The 14,507-nt window shown below is 38.0% G+C and overlaps 1 protein-coding gene across 2 annotated transcripts in view; it reads right to left on the bottom strand.

The window, feature by feature from the left end:
- FER (FER tyrosine kinase) overlaps positions 1-14,507 on the bottom strand; it is a 159,806-nt gene that overhangs the window by 127,702 nt on the left and 17,597 nt on the right. For both annotated transcript variants that reach the window (XM_080363145.1, XM_080363146.1), the window contains exons 4-5: positions 14,001-14,174; positions 11,448-11,547 (exon numbers count right to left, since the gene is read on the bottom strand). In XM_080363145.1, the coding sequence (XP_080219271.1) occupies positions 11,448-11,547; positions 14,001-14,174 (274 nt within the window). The remainder of the gene's footprint in view (positions 1-11,447; positions 11,548-14,000; positions 14,175-14,507) is intronic.

Raw genomic sequence — 14,507 nt, 5'->3', positions numbered from 1 at the left:
AAATCCACACAAAACAGTATGCAGCTCTTTCACCTTTGGGAGGACATATTTGAAATGAGAAGGGCATCAAGCATCAGAAAGGTAGGAAACACAAGGAATTCAGAAGGAATGATTACAGTTAGGATTCCTGAAGCACCAGGAGACAGAGGAGCAACATGTGAGAGAGAACACACAGTGAAGAGATCTCCCCAACCTCTTTCAATGTAATAATTGTATGGCATTATATGGAAATGGTATGTACTTCATTAAAAACAAAGGACATTCTTCAGCTAGCATGTTGCTAACCCATGCAATCTTCTGGTCAAAGTTATTATAAGCATGAAAAACTCATCCGTTTTAATAGTGAATGGACATGTATACACAAAAATAAAATCCTGAAGAGCTACTAAGATAGCACTCCTGACTCAGGAACTCCTTAGGTAACAAATCACCATGAAGTTGAGACAGTTGTCTATCTCTTTGTTCCCTCATATGGCTCTCTAGATGTTTGCTGCCTTGCCACTTTCAGCTACATTTTAAACAGAGAGTAATAAAAATTACTTTAATAGGATATTATGTCTGACATTTAGTTGAAAACAATCTAATTCCTGATCTGATTTAATATGTGGAAGGAACAGATTTCTTACACTATAGTTCAGCAAAACAAACAAAGTTACTCTGCACAACAAAGAAAAGACACATCTCCAGAGTTGTCACCTGAGAAGTATTTTTCATTTAGGAATGAATGAAACAACCCATTCTAAAAATTTCTGTAAAAATGTTTTGGAGGCACAACAATCTCAACTCTTTCTAAAGCTTTTGCCAAATTTAACAGATTTTGTCTTTGGCAAAAAATCAAAATACATGTTTCATAGGAAGACTGTAATTTTTTTATTTCCCCAAAACAAAAAGAATCACATTGCACTACTTATTTCTAAATTAAATGCAGATCAATTTGGAGGAAAACAAAACAAAACAAACAAACAAAGCAACCGGTGTCATACCCAGAATAACATCCCAGAATTTAGATATCACCAAACATACATGTCTAACACCAGTATACCAATATAATGGGACAGTATACAATCCCGTTTTCACATCTGTCTTAAGGATTAAATCCCTTTTTTATATACATAATTCCTCATCAGAATACCTCCACTAATTTCAGAATAAATTGAAGTATCCTATACACTCAATTTCTAAAGATAGTAGGCTACAATGTCAGCTTGGTCATCTGTGAATAAAGACATACAGACCATAAAGTCTTCCTGAAGAGCGAAGGGCACATGGACATGGGGAAACAATGGAAGGTGACTAAAGAGCGTTTAGAGAGGAAGAGGTCAAGTAGTAGTTACAGCATAAGGATTGGATGAAAGAAGATGATGCAGCTGGAAGTCAGTGCTAGAAGCACCAAATTTTGCTTGCCCTGGTGCATTCCTTTGGGAGATACACTGGCCAGGGAAACAGGACAAGGGAGATGAAGTAGCAGCACAGAGAGAAATGCTGGATTATTTACTGGGTTTATTGTACCTTTGGCCACTCCTACTCAAGCATGCCCTAGGTTGACCATTTGCCAGCAATGTGCCCCTGTGGCCAAGAAGGCTAATGGTATCCTGCAGTGCACTAGGAAGAGTGTGACCAGCAGGTTGAGGGAGGTTCTCCTCCCCCTCTACTGTGCCCTGGTGAGGCCACATCTCGAGAACTGTGTCCAGTTCTGGGCTCCTCAGTTTAAGAAGGACAAGGAATTACTGGAGCTACAAAGGTGATTGGGGGTCTGGAGCATCTTTCTTAGGAGGAAAGACTGAGAAGGCTGGGTCTGTTCAGCCCAAAGAAGGTTGAGATGGGATGTTATTTAAGCCTATAACTATCTCAGCGGTGGGTGACAAGAGGATGGGACCAGACACTTTTCAGTGGTGCCCAATGACAGGTTGAGGGGCAATGAGCACAGACTGAAGCACAGGAGGTTCCATCTGAACATGAGGAGAAACTTCTTTACTTTGAGGGTGCCAGAGCACTGGTACAGGCTGCCCAGAGAGGCTGTGGAGTCTCCTTCTCTAGAGACATTCAAAACACACCTGGACACATTTCTGTGCGATCTGCTCTGGGTGAACCTGCTTTAGCAGGTGGGTTGGACTAGATGATCTCCAGAGGTCCCTTCCAATCCCAGCCATTCTGTGATTCTGTGATTACATAATGCAATATTATCTCCATATGTCATAGTTTAAGATCTTAAAATATGTAACTTGCACATGCACGTCCTTAAAATACACCCCCTACCAGCTTTCAGCTACCAAAAATCAGCATGTGTCAAATTATACCATGTACCATGAGTACAGGCTTCTGACCTATGAACCAAAAGCCTTCAGCAGTTAAACTAAACTAAAAATTTACACTAAAAATTATCACAATCAGACAACTAGAGACTTATCAATACTGTCTCTCTTTCAGGAACCTCATTATTGGCTATACTATTCAATTTTCCTGTCTGCCCTGAGGACTAAATTCTTTTGCTATACATTATTCCTCAGCAGAAGACCTCAGCTAATTGCAAAATAAATCAAATTATCATATACACTCAACTTCTAAATACAGCCTTTGGACCTATAATTAATACAAGAAACACAGCTACAGTATTATTTCCATATTGTAATTCATTTTTTAAAGAAGAAAAAGGCAGTGAGGCAAAGTACACAGTTGTTCTAAATGTCAATTAAGCACAGAGAAAAACATCCAATTTTATTTATCTGTAGAACAAATTTCATAAATAGATCTAATTATAGTTCTGCTGCTATCAGTTGTTGACAAAACTCTTTAATGTTTATAGAAACTGACTGTGTATACAAGATGTCATGCCATAAACAATATTATAAAGCTTGCAAAATTCAACTATCAAAGTTTGACATTTGCAAAGAAAAGGATAGCATTCTTTTTAAAAAATTCTAGAGAGTCAAGTATTTTGGCTTCTAATAAACACTCTCTTAAGGTTTTAAACCATGCAGTACAACAGAGTCATCTAGAGAAAAATGTTTTAGGGTATTTTCTAAAAAGGTAGATTTACTATTCCAAAGTTCTTACCATTGTATGTATTAGTTTCTTCTAGCCTAATATTCACCTACAATGGAAGAACAGAACCTGGATAGGACAACCAACTGAGACAAACTCAGAAAAAATTCAGCTCATAATGTTCACTTATTCTTTTTTTAAATAAGCATCAATGTTCAGTGCAAATTCCTCAAAGAAAGTAACTTTCAGGAAACAAATAATGCAAATACAGTATATTTTCAGACCTATTTTGGGTTAAAAATAAATAATTACACTGAAGAGCTCAGGTTTTTACCTCCTTACAACTTTTTCTGACTGTCAAGGTTCATATTCCCTTATATGTTCAGTACAACCAAGGGCAATCAAGAGGGACTTCAGGGCCTTGGGACAACTGGTTAGGGGAACAGGAACACAAGTAGTGTTCTCCTCTGCCCCCCCCTCCAGTTGCAGGGTATGATGAGTGAAAAGATACAGGAAGACTGACCAGATCAATACCTGGCTGCAGGACCAGTGCCACCAGCAGAATTTTGGGGTTTTGATCACAGGTCAGTTTACAGGACATATGGCCTGCTGACAACAAATGAGGTACACCTGTCTCAAAGAGGAAAAAAGGTGTTCTGACAGGAGTTAGCACGGCTCATTGAAAGATCTTTAAATTAGTTTTGAAGGGGTAAAGGGAGAAAACCAGGTTCACTAGAGAGAAACCAGGGGATGGCATGCCAGCATTTGGAGGACAAGGCGCTAGCAAGGTGCTAGCCTGCTGTCTCAGTGGCAGCAGGGAATAGAGACCCATGTGAAAGCAAAGAAACAAAGGCTATTGATGTGTGATGATCCACAGAAATTCCTGAGAACAGCCACTTGTTGCCCAAAAAAGGTGGCAGGATCAATAGTCCAGATGAAGTGCATCCATGAGAATGCACACAGCACAAGCAACAAACAGAAGGAGCTGGAAGTCACTGTGAGGCAGAAAAACTATGATGTTGTGGACATCACAGAAACACGGTGGGATGACTCTCATAACTGGAGTGCTGCATTAGATGGCCATAAACTCTTCAGAAGGGATAGGCGAGGAAGAGGGGGAGGTGGGGTAGCCATGTATGTCAGGGACTGTTTTGATTGTCTGGAAGTTGATCAAGGTGACAGCAGGGTTGAGTGTTTATGCGTAAGAATCAGAGGAAAGGCCAACAATGCAGATATCCTGGTGGGAGTTTGTTACAGACCACCCAGCCAGGATGCAGAAGCAACTGAATTATTCTGCAGGCAGCTGGGAGAAGTCTCACAATTGCTAGCCCTTGGTCTTATGGGGGACTTTGACGTACTAGATGTCTGCTGGAAATACAACAGACAGGAAGCAGTCTGGGAGGCTCCTGGAGTGTGTGGAAGAACTTCCTGACACAGCTGGTCAATGAGACAATCAGGGAAGAAGACCCACTGGACCTGCTGGTTGCAGAGAAAGACTTGTGGGTGATGTGATGATTGGAGGCCACCTTGGGCTCAGCAATCATGAAATGATCAAGGTTTCTATTCTTGGGGAAGTAAGGGGAGGGTCAGCAGAACTGCTACTTTGGACTTTTGAAGGGCAGACTTCAGCCTGCTTAGGAGCCTGGTTGGCAGAGTCCCTTGGGAGGCAGTCCTGAGGGGCAAAGGAGTCCAGGAAGGCTGGTCGCTTTTAAAGAAGGACACTGTAGAGGCGCGGGAGCAGTCTGTCCCCATGTGCTGAAAGACAAGCCCACAGGGAAGATGACATGCCTGGCTCAAGAGAGAGCTTCAGATGGAATTCAGGAATAAAAGAAAAATTTATGACCTTTGGAAGAAGGGACAGGTGACTCAGGAGGACTACAAAGATGCGCTGAAGTTATGCGGGGAGAAAATTAGAAGGGCCAAAGCCCAACTAGAGATGAATCTGGCTACTGCCGCAAAAAGCAATAAAAGGTGTTCACCTTCTCTGCCTCAGTCTTTAAGAATAAGACCAGTTGTGGTCTAGGTACCCAGGCCCCTGATCCAGAAGACAAGAATGGGGAGAAGAATGAAGCCCAAATAATCCAAGGGGAAATGGCTAGTGACCTGCTACACCACTTAGCCACACACAAGTCCATAAGGCCAGATGGGGTCCACACAAAGGTTCTAAGGGAGTTGGTGGAGGTGCTCACTAAGCCACCTTCCATCATTTATCAGCAGTCTTAGCTAAACAGGGAGGTCCTAGTTGACTGGATGTCAACAATGGTAACAAAAACTGTCTAGAAGACCTCCTAGAAGTATCCATTATTAAGCTACTTGCTTTTTAAGTTTGCTTTGTTTTTATTTGATTTGTTTCTTTGGGACCTTTGAGGGTGGAAGAAAAATATTTAAAGTATAAAATCTTAGAAAACACAGAAGGCTCAATGCTTGTCAATGTCTAAGCATGCTTGAGATTCTCTCTCAAATATTTGTATCTTTAAGTGTTTGCTCTTAAGAGACAATAACTATCAATTGCTTTTTGAGGAGGCCTAACTGAAAAACTAAATAATTTGTAAAAACAACATAAATCTGTCAGAGCTGGGCATTTTTTGGAAGGTCTACAATTAGAAATAATTTCTTGTCTGGTCTTCATAAATCTCAGAAAAAGTCTGTCTGGAGCCCAGTGTACAGTATTTCAAGAAAGACTGCCTCCTGCCTCTCACTCTTGGGAACTTTAGTGATACTGATACATATGACCTTCAGAAGTAATGCCAAAGTGTTCATGAAAGATGTAAAAGAGATTATTGTAACGACTTAGCTCACAGTGGACAAATTAACTTTATGGCTTCATAGCTCCTGGCATTGAAATACGACCTTTGGCTTCAGTGAGCAGTGAATGCTGTCCCATGAAGAAATACTAATGAAGATAAGGTCCATCTGACAAAGAAGAATGTAATTTTATTATGCAAGTCCAGTTTTTGAAAATTAAATTGATTTAATTTCAAAAGCAGGCAGAGACACAACTGACATAAAAACAGAGGGTTATCTATTCCCAATAGAAACATAGTGAGGAGCCTTAAGCCTTAAATATGCTAGAACTGTGAAAGCTGAAAAGCGGCAGAATAACAGGACAAACAAAATGAAAATGAGAAGGAGTAACTGAAGACCTTTGCATGAGTAATTTGGGGGAAGAAAATCTCTATACATAAATAAAACTATGACTAATGATCCCAGAGGAACTTGGAGAACAGAACATATATCAAGAATTCACATAACTGCCTTGGTAGTTCAGGAAGCCTGAAATGCAAATCCATTCAAATTCGTGAGTATGGCTACCTATAGGTTAAAACAGCAAAGATAATGTTATAGTAAATGCAGGCAGCAATGATACCGCCAGAGGAAACATGGACAGTAAGAAAACTGATTACAGAGCTCTGGGGGCAGCCATCAAGGGCATGGGGACCCAGGTAGTGTCCTACTCAACCCTGCCAGTGAGGGAAAAGTGTGTGAGGAGGGCACTGACAATACAGGTCAATAAGAAGCCATGGAGCTAGTGTTGACAACAGGGTTTTGGGTTCCACAAACACAGGACCTGGTTTGCAGACCACCATCCTTGGAAGATAGGTCACACCTCACCAAGCAGGGTAAAAATATGTTTGCCAATGGGATGGCTGGCCTCATTAGGAAAGCTTTAAACTAGGTGTGACCCAGGAGGGAGAGAGTGACCTGCAATCCTGAGGCAGTAATGGCCAAGATTGCTGAGCAAAGGGCATGGGCTGGTGTGATGGGAAGTGATCATAAAGTCAACAAAATGGGCCTTGCTTAGGGTCACCTTCATGTGGGCAAAGAGGTTCATACAAGGCACCACTGTGGAAAAATCTCCCCAAATCCTCTCCAGGAACTCAAAACACTGAGCCTGTATACAACTGCATGCAGCATGGAGAATAAACATGATGAGTTACAGATCTCTGTGCAGTTGCAGGGCTATGATCTTGTTGGGATCATGGAAGTGTGGTGGGATGGCTGCCAAGACTGAAGCATTGCAATGGAGAGACATGGGCCCTTGGGGAAAGAAAGGCCAGGAAGACGAGGAGAGGGAGTTGCCCTTTATGTGAGAGAGTAGCTGGAGTGCATGGAGCTCTCTCTGTGGATAGATGAGGAGCCAATGGAGAGTTTATCAGTTAGGATTAAAGAGGCAAGGCCTCAGGAAAAGCCAAGAAGATTGGCTCCAGTGTTGTTGTAATTTTCTGTATTATAACCTTACAAGAGTATCACAGCATTAGATTTCAGAATTTAAAATGGAAAAAAGGATAGGAGTATCAGGGTTTTTTGTTTTTTGTTTTTTGGTTTTTTTTAATGAAGAAACAATTATCCTCTGAGAAAATATGCAAATCTTCAACATGTAATAATGTTTCAAACAGAAATAACACTTCTTCCTTGGTTTGCTTTAGAATCTTTTATTTTTGTAAATATCAGCACTGAGGTATAAAACTGTCGATGCATATGGTAATCTGTTAGACATTTCCCAATGTTTATGATAGCAGTCTTTCAAATAATTTCCCACAACTGCATTTAGCTTTTCATCTACATATTTTTCAGCTATTTCAATAACAGAGGTGATTTCTGCATATTTTGCTGTCTCCACATTTGTTTATCAATAATAAACCTCCCATAAAGCAATATCTTTATTTATTTCAGCTCTGGAGACACATATTTTCAAAGAGCAGTATTTCACTGTGCCCAGAAAAGAAGACTTTTGTACTATTTGTTTGTATTATTCTACTAAATTCATTCTTTATACTCCTAAGTGAGATGACCGACACTTTCAAAAGGTTTCATTTTAAAAACTTTCTTTTTTTAAGCAATAGAATATTTTTACAGTAAAGAATTCTAAAGTTGATTTAAATCTGCTTCCACAGACTCTAAGGGGAGGGAATACTAGTAGAACGCCAGCATGATTTTTCTCTTAAGTGAATTTTGGTAAGGACTATGCACTTCTTGAATTAAAGTAAACAATTTAAAAACCTAGATATAACAGAAGAAAAGACTACTCTTACAGTGATAATGTCAAGCAAATTCAGTCAGACCTACAAGTGCTGGTCTGTGAGGACTGAGGAGAGCATATCCTGGTGCTGCATGCCCATGCTGAGTGTAAAGAACATGCCCAAGCTCGTCCCACACTCCACAGAAGTCACTGAGATCTCTTGGCTCTGCACTCCCCATGGTTTCCTGCTCTAGAAGCTTTATTCTACACACAAGAAACAACCCTAGCCCTTGCAAGCACCAGTAGTGTCTATTAGTTGAAATGCTTACAATAGAGAATTAAGTTGAAATCTACAGAGCTTACTGACATCTGTGAATAAGACCAGTTCAGACAGTGTTTCTTGTTTTGTCTTAACATTGTGAGAGTTTCAGTCAAAAATAAACACAAAATTACCCAACTAGGAGTTTCCCTGTTCTCAGCAACAACTAAAGACAATACGTGCCATCAGGAAATGTAGTATTAATAGTATAATCACAATTTCACAGGAATCCCAGAATGAATGCATCAGCTGTCTAATAGAAGTACTTTCTGGCCACTCAGCTATTACAAAGAATAGTAAGACAATAACTTAATTTAAAGAAAGCTTTTTCAACAGCTTCCTTATTTATCATAGATACAGCTTGTGCTGTTGTGCAACTTCAGTACATACCACAGGAGTCACATCAGTTCTTAAGGATTAAATCACAAGAGTTGCAGGGATCAGGAAACATTCTTCCAATAGATGCAATGTTGTACAATGTGCTAGGTGTACTATTAATATTTCTAATCTCCTTTAAATCATGTGGTCAGGGAATACAAGCCAATCTAGGAAAATCTACTACAATTTTTTTATGCTGCTGTAGCAATATAACATGAAATTATGAAATTAAATACTTTGAATCAATACATTTTTTTTTCCTTTAGTATTTACTTCAGATCCATTCTGTCACATAAGAATGTTGCAACATAGTTTCTACACTCAATCAGTAACTGACCAGCAACAAGAACACACTGAACACCTGTAACAGATCTGTTTACATTAAAACTGTAAATTTTGCTAAAGAGTATATTGTATTAAAATCCAGTATGAACCTCCCAAAGCTATACTGGCTCTGTTCCAGCTTGCAATATTAACTGACATAAGAGCAACTATTTCACATTTAAACGTCTAACACAAAAATCAGCTACAAAAAAAAAGTTGCTAAATTGTTAAGAACTAATGCTTGTTAGTTGTTTTCTGGGTTTTTTTTTTGTTGTTGTTGGTGGTGGTTAGGGTCTTTTTTAATGTCAGGAAATGAGCATATTATTGTTTATCATTTTGTGTATTCATCATTTCCATATTTAAGGTTTTTTTTATATATAGCAATAAGTAGTGTTTAATCAAAGATATCAAGGACGAAAACACAAGAAACCCCAAAGACACACTCTGAACTACACTTAATAAAGATGCACAAGTCTGCAGACACAAAAATAATTGTGGAAACTGAACTTAAGGGGAAGCAGCTACTGATCCAATCAAATGAGATTCAAAGTGTAATGAGATATCACACTTAAAATCAGCACAGCATTGTAGGCTCAGGGTTGTACATGAACTGTGAGTGTTATATTGGAATGCTGTTGCAAGTTTACACCATTTTTTCTCACTATCACACATCCAAAAGATTTCAGAGGGCTGTTCATTTAATTATGGAAAAGCTATATAGTAAGTTTTTATCCTCTATTTTGCCCCAATGACCCCAACACACCCTATGACCCCAGCAAGCCCTAATGCCCCAATTCTGCAAAAGACCATGCTCTGCATTCCCAGCACATACTTCTTTAAAAAAACAAAACAGAACAAAAAAAAACACACACACACACACAAAACCCCACACAAAACAAAACCAAAACCAACCAAACAAACAAAACCCCACACACTTGCCAGTCCAGAATAAACTATTGAAATCAATCTGTCCATAGTCCCTGTTGCTGAAGGATGCCTTATCAGAGAGGCACTGGACTAGTTCAGTTTGCTGATTTATTCTCTCTCAACTTGCTTTCTCTCACCATACATTAAAGAAACAGAAGAATTAAGAAGTGGAAAAAAAAAAGGCAAAAAACTATCATCCAGCTGAATAACATCAGCTAGACTGCCTGACACCTGAGGTCTCCATGCCCAAGCACAATCAATCAGGCTGCGTTTGTGGAAATTGTTGGTCCAGAAAGGAGCAGCAACACATGACTAGATGGGTAAGAGCTAGAACAAACAAGATAAATCATTCATTTCTGACTGAGACAGGATTCAGACACTGGTGGCCACAACAGGGCAGCACAATCCAGCCTACGGACCAAGTGGCAGCCAAGGCTCAGTGATGGACCCTCTGCAACACAACTCTCCCAACTGCTTCCCTGATGCCCAAGCAGAAGCAGTGCTAACAGAGGGTTCCCCAGAACAGCTCCTAAGCCAGCACCTCGTAAAAATTAAGTATGAATTACAAGAAGACAAATACTAAATGGAAGCCCGAAAGAGAAGGTCAAGGAAAACCACAAGAGAAAGAAGTGTCTTAAAAACAGCTTGTGTTTGCTATCTATCTAAAGAAATAATAATTTAGTTAATCAGAACCACATCAAAACATTGCAGCTGCTGACAGCCAAAACATTCTGATTTCAATGAGAAAGCTTGGTTTTTCAGGAATGGAGAATGATCTGAGCTATAACAGTAAGATGGGATAAAAAAACCACACTAAGATCATGACACTCTTATATTTTCCATGTTACACATTTTCTACATTACATATTACGTATTCCCATGTAAAGTAGTTACCTGGGGATAAAGTAAGTAACCAAATCAAAGTTATGTGTAGAAAAGCAGCTAAGGAACTAGACAAAGTGAACAGAGTATGTATATACATTTCTATGCAAATATGAACATCAGTAAAAGAAACAAAAATTGAAGCTAAAATGTTCTATGTATAACTTCTATTATCCAACATTATTTTGTTGTTATACTCACATATCATCTACTGCCCCAAATTTTAGACAAATTTAGAAAGAAACAGTCTTTCAGTACTAAAAGCTACTATATTGCACTGCAAATTATAGCACAACAGAACCAAGGACGATAACTGTCATTTTAAGTTTTTGTGTCACTGCCTCAAGATAGATCTTGGAATTATATACTGTCATCCAGTTAATTTTCTCTAAAGAAAATTTTAAAATCTTAGAAAGGCACATAAGAACAATTACTAACAACAGATTTCAATACATCATAGAACAAAGGCTCTTATCTAAAAATCCATGATTTTTTAAGAGTATCACCAAGTACACATAATGACAATTAGCTTGTCTTACTTCAAATACTAAATGAGCTTTTATATTGTAATCAACTTGTTCAAAACAAAAACATCACCCTGTTTCACTGTAAGAGTTCTAGCAGGTTTGAAAAAGGCACCAATAAATAGACAAAATTAACACAAGCCAGTCATACCTTTAGCCACAGCTTCTTTATACTTTTCTTTGGCAGAATTTACTTCCTTTATTAGTTGTCTATAGCTAGATTTTAGTTTTTCTAGTTCTGTCTTTGTGACCTTTAAGAAAACAGAAATATTAAAAGTATTTAAAATACTTCTCAATATATAAAAAAAACATACCATTAGTGAAAGATAGTTAATAGGATTTATTTTCCAAAGTAAGGATGTTACCACTTTCCATTGGCTTGAGACAATCTTAATAAGATATTACATGGTGTAACAAAATCAAAATCAATAGATGTGTGGAATGAAATAAGAGGCTTGAAAAGCAACTAGAAAAAGTAACTGCGCACGAATCAACCTGGTGTATGACTTAAATCCCTAAAAAAGAAAATAAAGTTGTCTCTTCTATCCCCAACATTTATTCATTGTGATAAAATCAGTGCACTGTTCAGAAACAAACACAAATAATGAACTTGCAAAAAAAAAGCTAATAACGAATGGGCCACTACAATATTAAAAAGGTGGCATGTCAAGAAAAGTAAGAGCTCTGACAAAAAAAGAAAAATACACTCACAATGGGGAATCGTGGAAGAGGAATTTAATATAATCAAAGTGCTCCCCTCACTGAATGCGCAGAAAAAAAAAGTCTATTATAAAGAATAACTGCTCCACTTGCAGCTGGCATGAAGAAGGCTGGAGTTCACAGCCCCAACTTTTTCGTGAGGCAAGGACCAGATACCACTATTTTCACCATCAAGAACATCTCAAAACTTAATGAAATTCCTGAAAGAACCAACAAGGTCCTATCTACACCTTCTATTCCTGGGCCAACTGTGCAAAATTTACTTTAAAGGCAGGAACTTTTCCCACATCAATCTCAAATTCTCATCTCTTATTTCTACACACTATAAGTTATACTAACAACTGTTGTTATGATACACTAATAGGGCTGATCCAGGAAAAAAAAAACTTTATGACAAACTTGTATTATAAATACAAGATAAGAAACGGAGAAAACAATGAAATTAGGAAGAAGTGAACACAATTGAGACATAAGTAATAAGGAACTACTTCTCTTACAGAACACTGGAAAATTAAAGGTAGGCCACTAGCATTACAAAATCTTTGCATTAAATATAAAATATATTTTAGTGACTCTTAGACGGTGTTCTACCAACAGACAAAAACACCAAGAGCACCTCTGCTGCCAAATAACATATAAGGAAATAAGTTGGTCAAGTGTTCCCCCAAACACATTTATAAGACCAAAAAACTAGCATAGTTGCATAGCCATTAAAATGAATATGGTCTGTAATTAATCATTTAGCGAGTGCTCAGTACGCATGACTTTTTTTTAAAAAGCCTATTTTTAAAAGACAGTTTTATTAGAGATTTTATTACAATGAACTTATTAACAGAAAAAACATGTTTTGCACAGTCTCTTTTAAAAGTATACCTGAACTTCCAGCAGTCTTGTGTCATCCCACCTTTCTTACATGTCCTTCTTTTTGCATCTCTCTAATTGTCTATATATTTAACTTCTATTATTTATAATGTATGTAGTTTTCCCTCTTCTTCCATCCTGACTATTTTGAGATGTACCAATCCATAAGTGGCTATGAGTGATTACTTGGCTTGGAAATTTTATCAGATAAGATAGCCTACTGAGTACACATCAAATAGCATGTACTCTCCATAGTCAATACCTGGGGAAGACGCCCAGATCCTAGCATACTATCGAAGTATTCCTATTACAGCCAAACTCGATATATGTTTAGTACTAGTTTAAAGTTCTTCTCATAACCAGCCAAAGAAGCTTACTCATCAGTACATGACATTTGTACTGTTCTACTCAGATGTTATATTTTTATTACACTACTCCAATTCTCAAATTCTCTGCTGGAAGAAAGAAGAAACAGTGCTTTTCCTTCTCTCAGTGGACCTTTCAGATTATCAAGATGATTTTTGACAGTTGCAGTTAAACTTCCCCCAGAGCACCTGAATGAAACTGTAATTTCTGTCAGCTTTACTGACTAGAAATAGTGCTTTCAACATAAACAGGACAACTGACATATAATAGAAAAAGCCCTGAAGAGCTCCACTTGCAGCCTTAATGTTTGGTTTACACTTGATTTATATTTTAGAATAGGGACTAGAATCCTTTCACCACCCAAAACAGTATGGAATGTCAAGTGCATTCATCAACAGAAGTCTTCAGTGCCCTGGTCCCAGGGATGTCTGGAGTGGAGTGAGAACAGGAGGAGAGACAGAATAGAGAAGTGTCACACATAATCATCCTCTACTGGAACAAGAGTATTTTCAGTGCTATCTGTCCATAGAAATTCATATAAAAGAAAGTTTTCCATCTCTCCCTTGTCAGCTAGCAGAGAAGAGAACATGTGGAGGAAATAACTAGAATTTAAACTAGATATTCTATGTATCACAAATCCCTACTTTCACCATAGCACTAACAAAACCAGAGGAACTAAAAAAATCCACCCTCAATATATCACTTTTTAAACATATAACATCATAATAAATTTACAAAGCACAGTTAAATAAAATACCTTATACATCTCAGCTTCAATTTGTTGATGAACACCTACATAACTCTTCTTAACTTGCTGCTTATCTTTGATCATCATTGTAAGCCTATGCAAAGGCCCAGAATTAAGATCCTCTGCATGTGTCTTCATTATTTTGCTCAGTTGTTCTGTTTGCTGTACCACAAGTAACCAAGACTATTAAAAAAAAAAAAAAAGAAAGAAAGAAAAGCACTTACTTATTCCAGCTTACAAATTTACAAATAGCCAAATGATGAACATGGTTTGTGGGAAAAGATGCATCCCTGTTTAAAACAATTCATTTAAAAAGGAATTTTAAACTTACCCAAATTCGCTTGAGATCTTGTCAAGGAAAGTTCTTCCTGCTACAGCAAAATTGTGCCCCGAACTTACTCATTCAATCATAAAAAACACCAGAAACAAAAATACAGTTTTGTATGGTCACCCTTCATCACTGTCCTAGCACTTCTGAACACCGATTAAAGCTTTACAGCGTTTTTTGGAATAATA

Source organism: Nesoenas mayeri (assembly GCF_963082525.1).
Source record: "Nesoenas mayeri genome assembly, chromosome: Z".
NCBI lineage: Eukaryota > Metazoa > Chordata > Aves > Columbiformes > Columbidae > Nesoenas > Nesoenas mayeri.
This window is presented reverse-complemented; position numbering and strand designations above follow the sequence as displayed.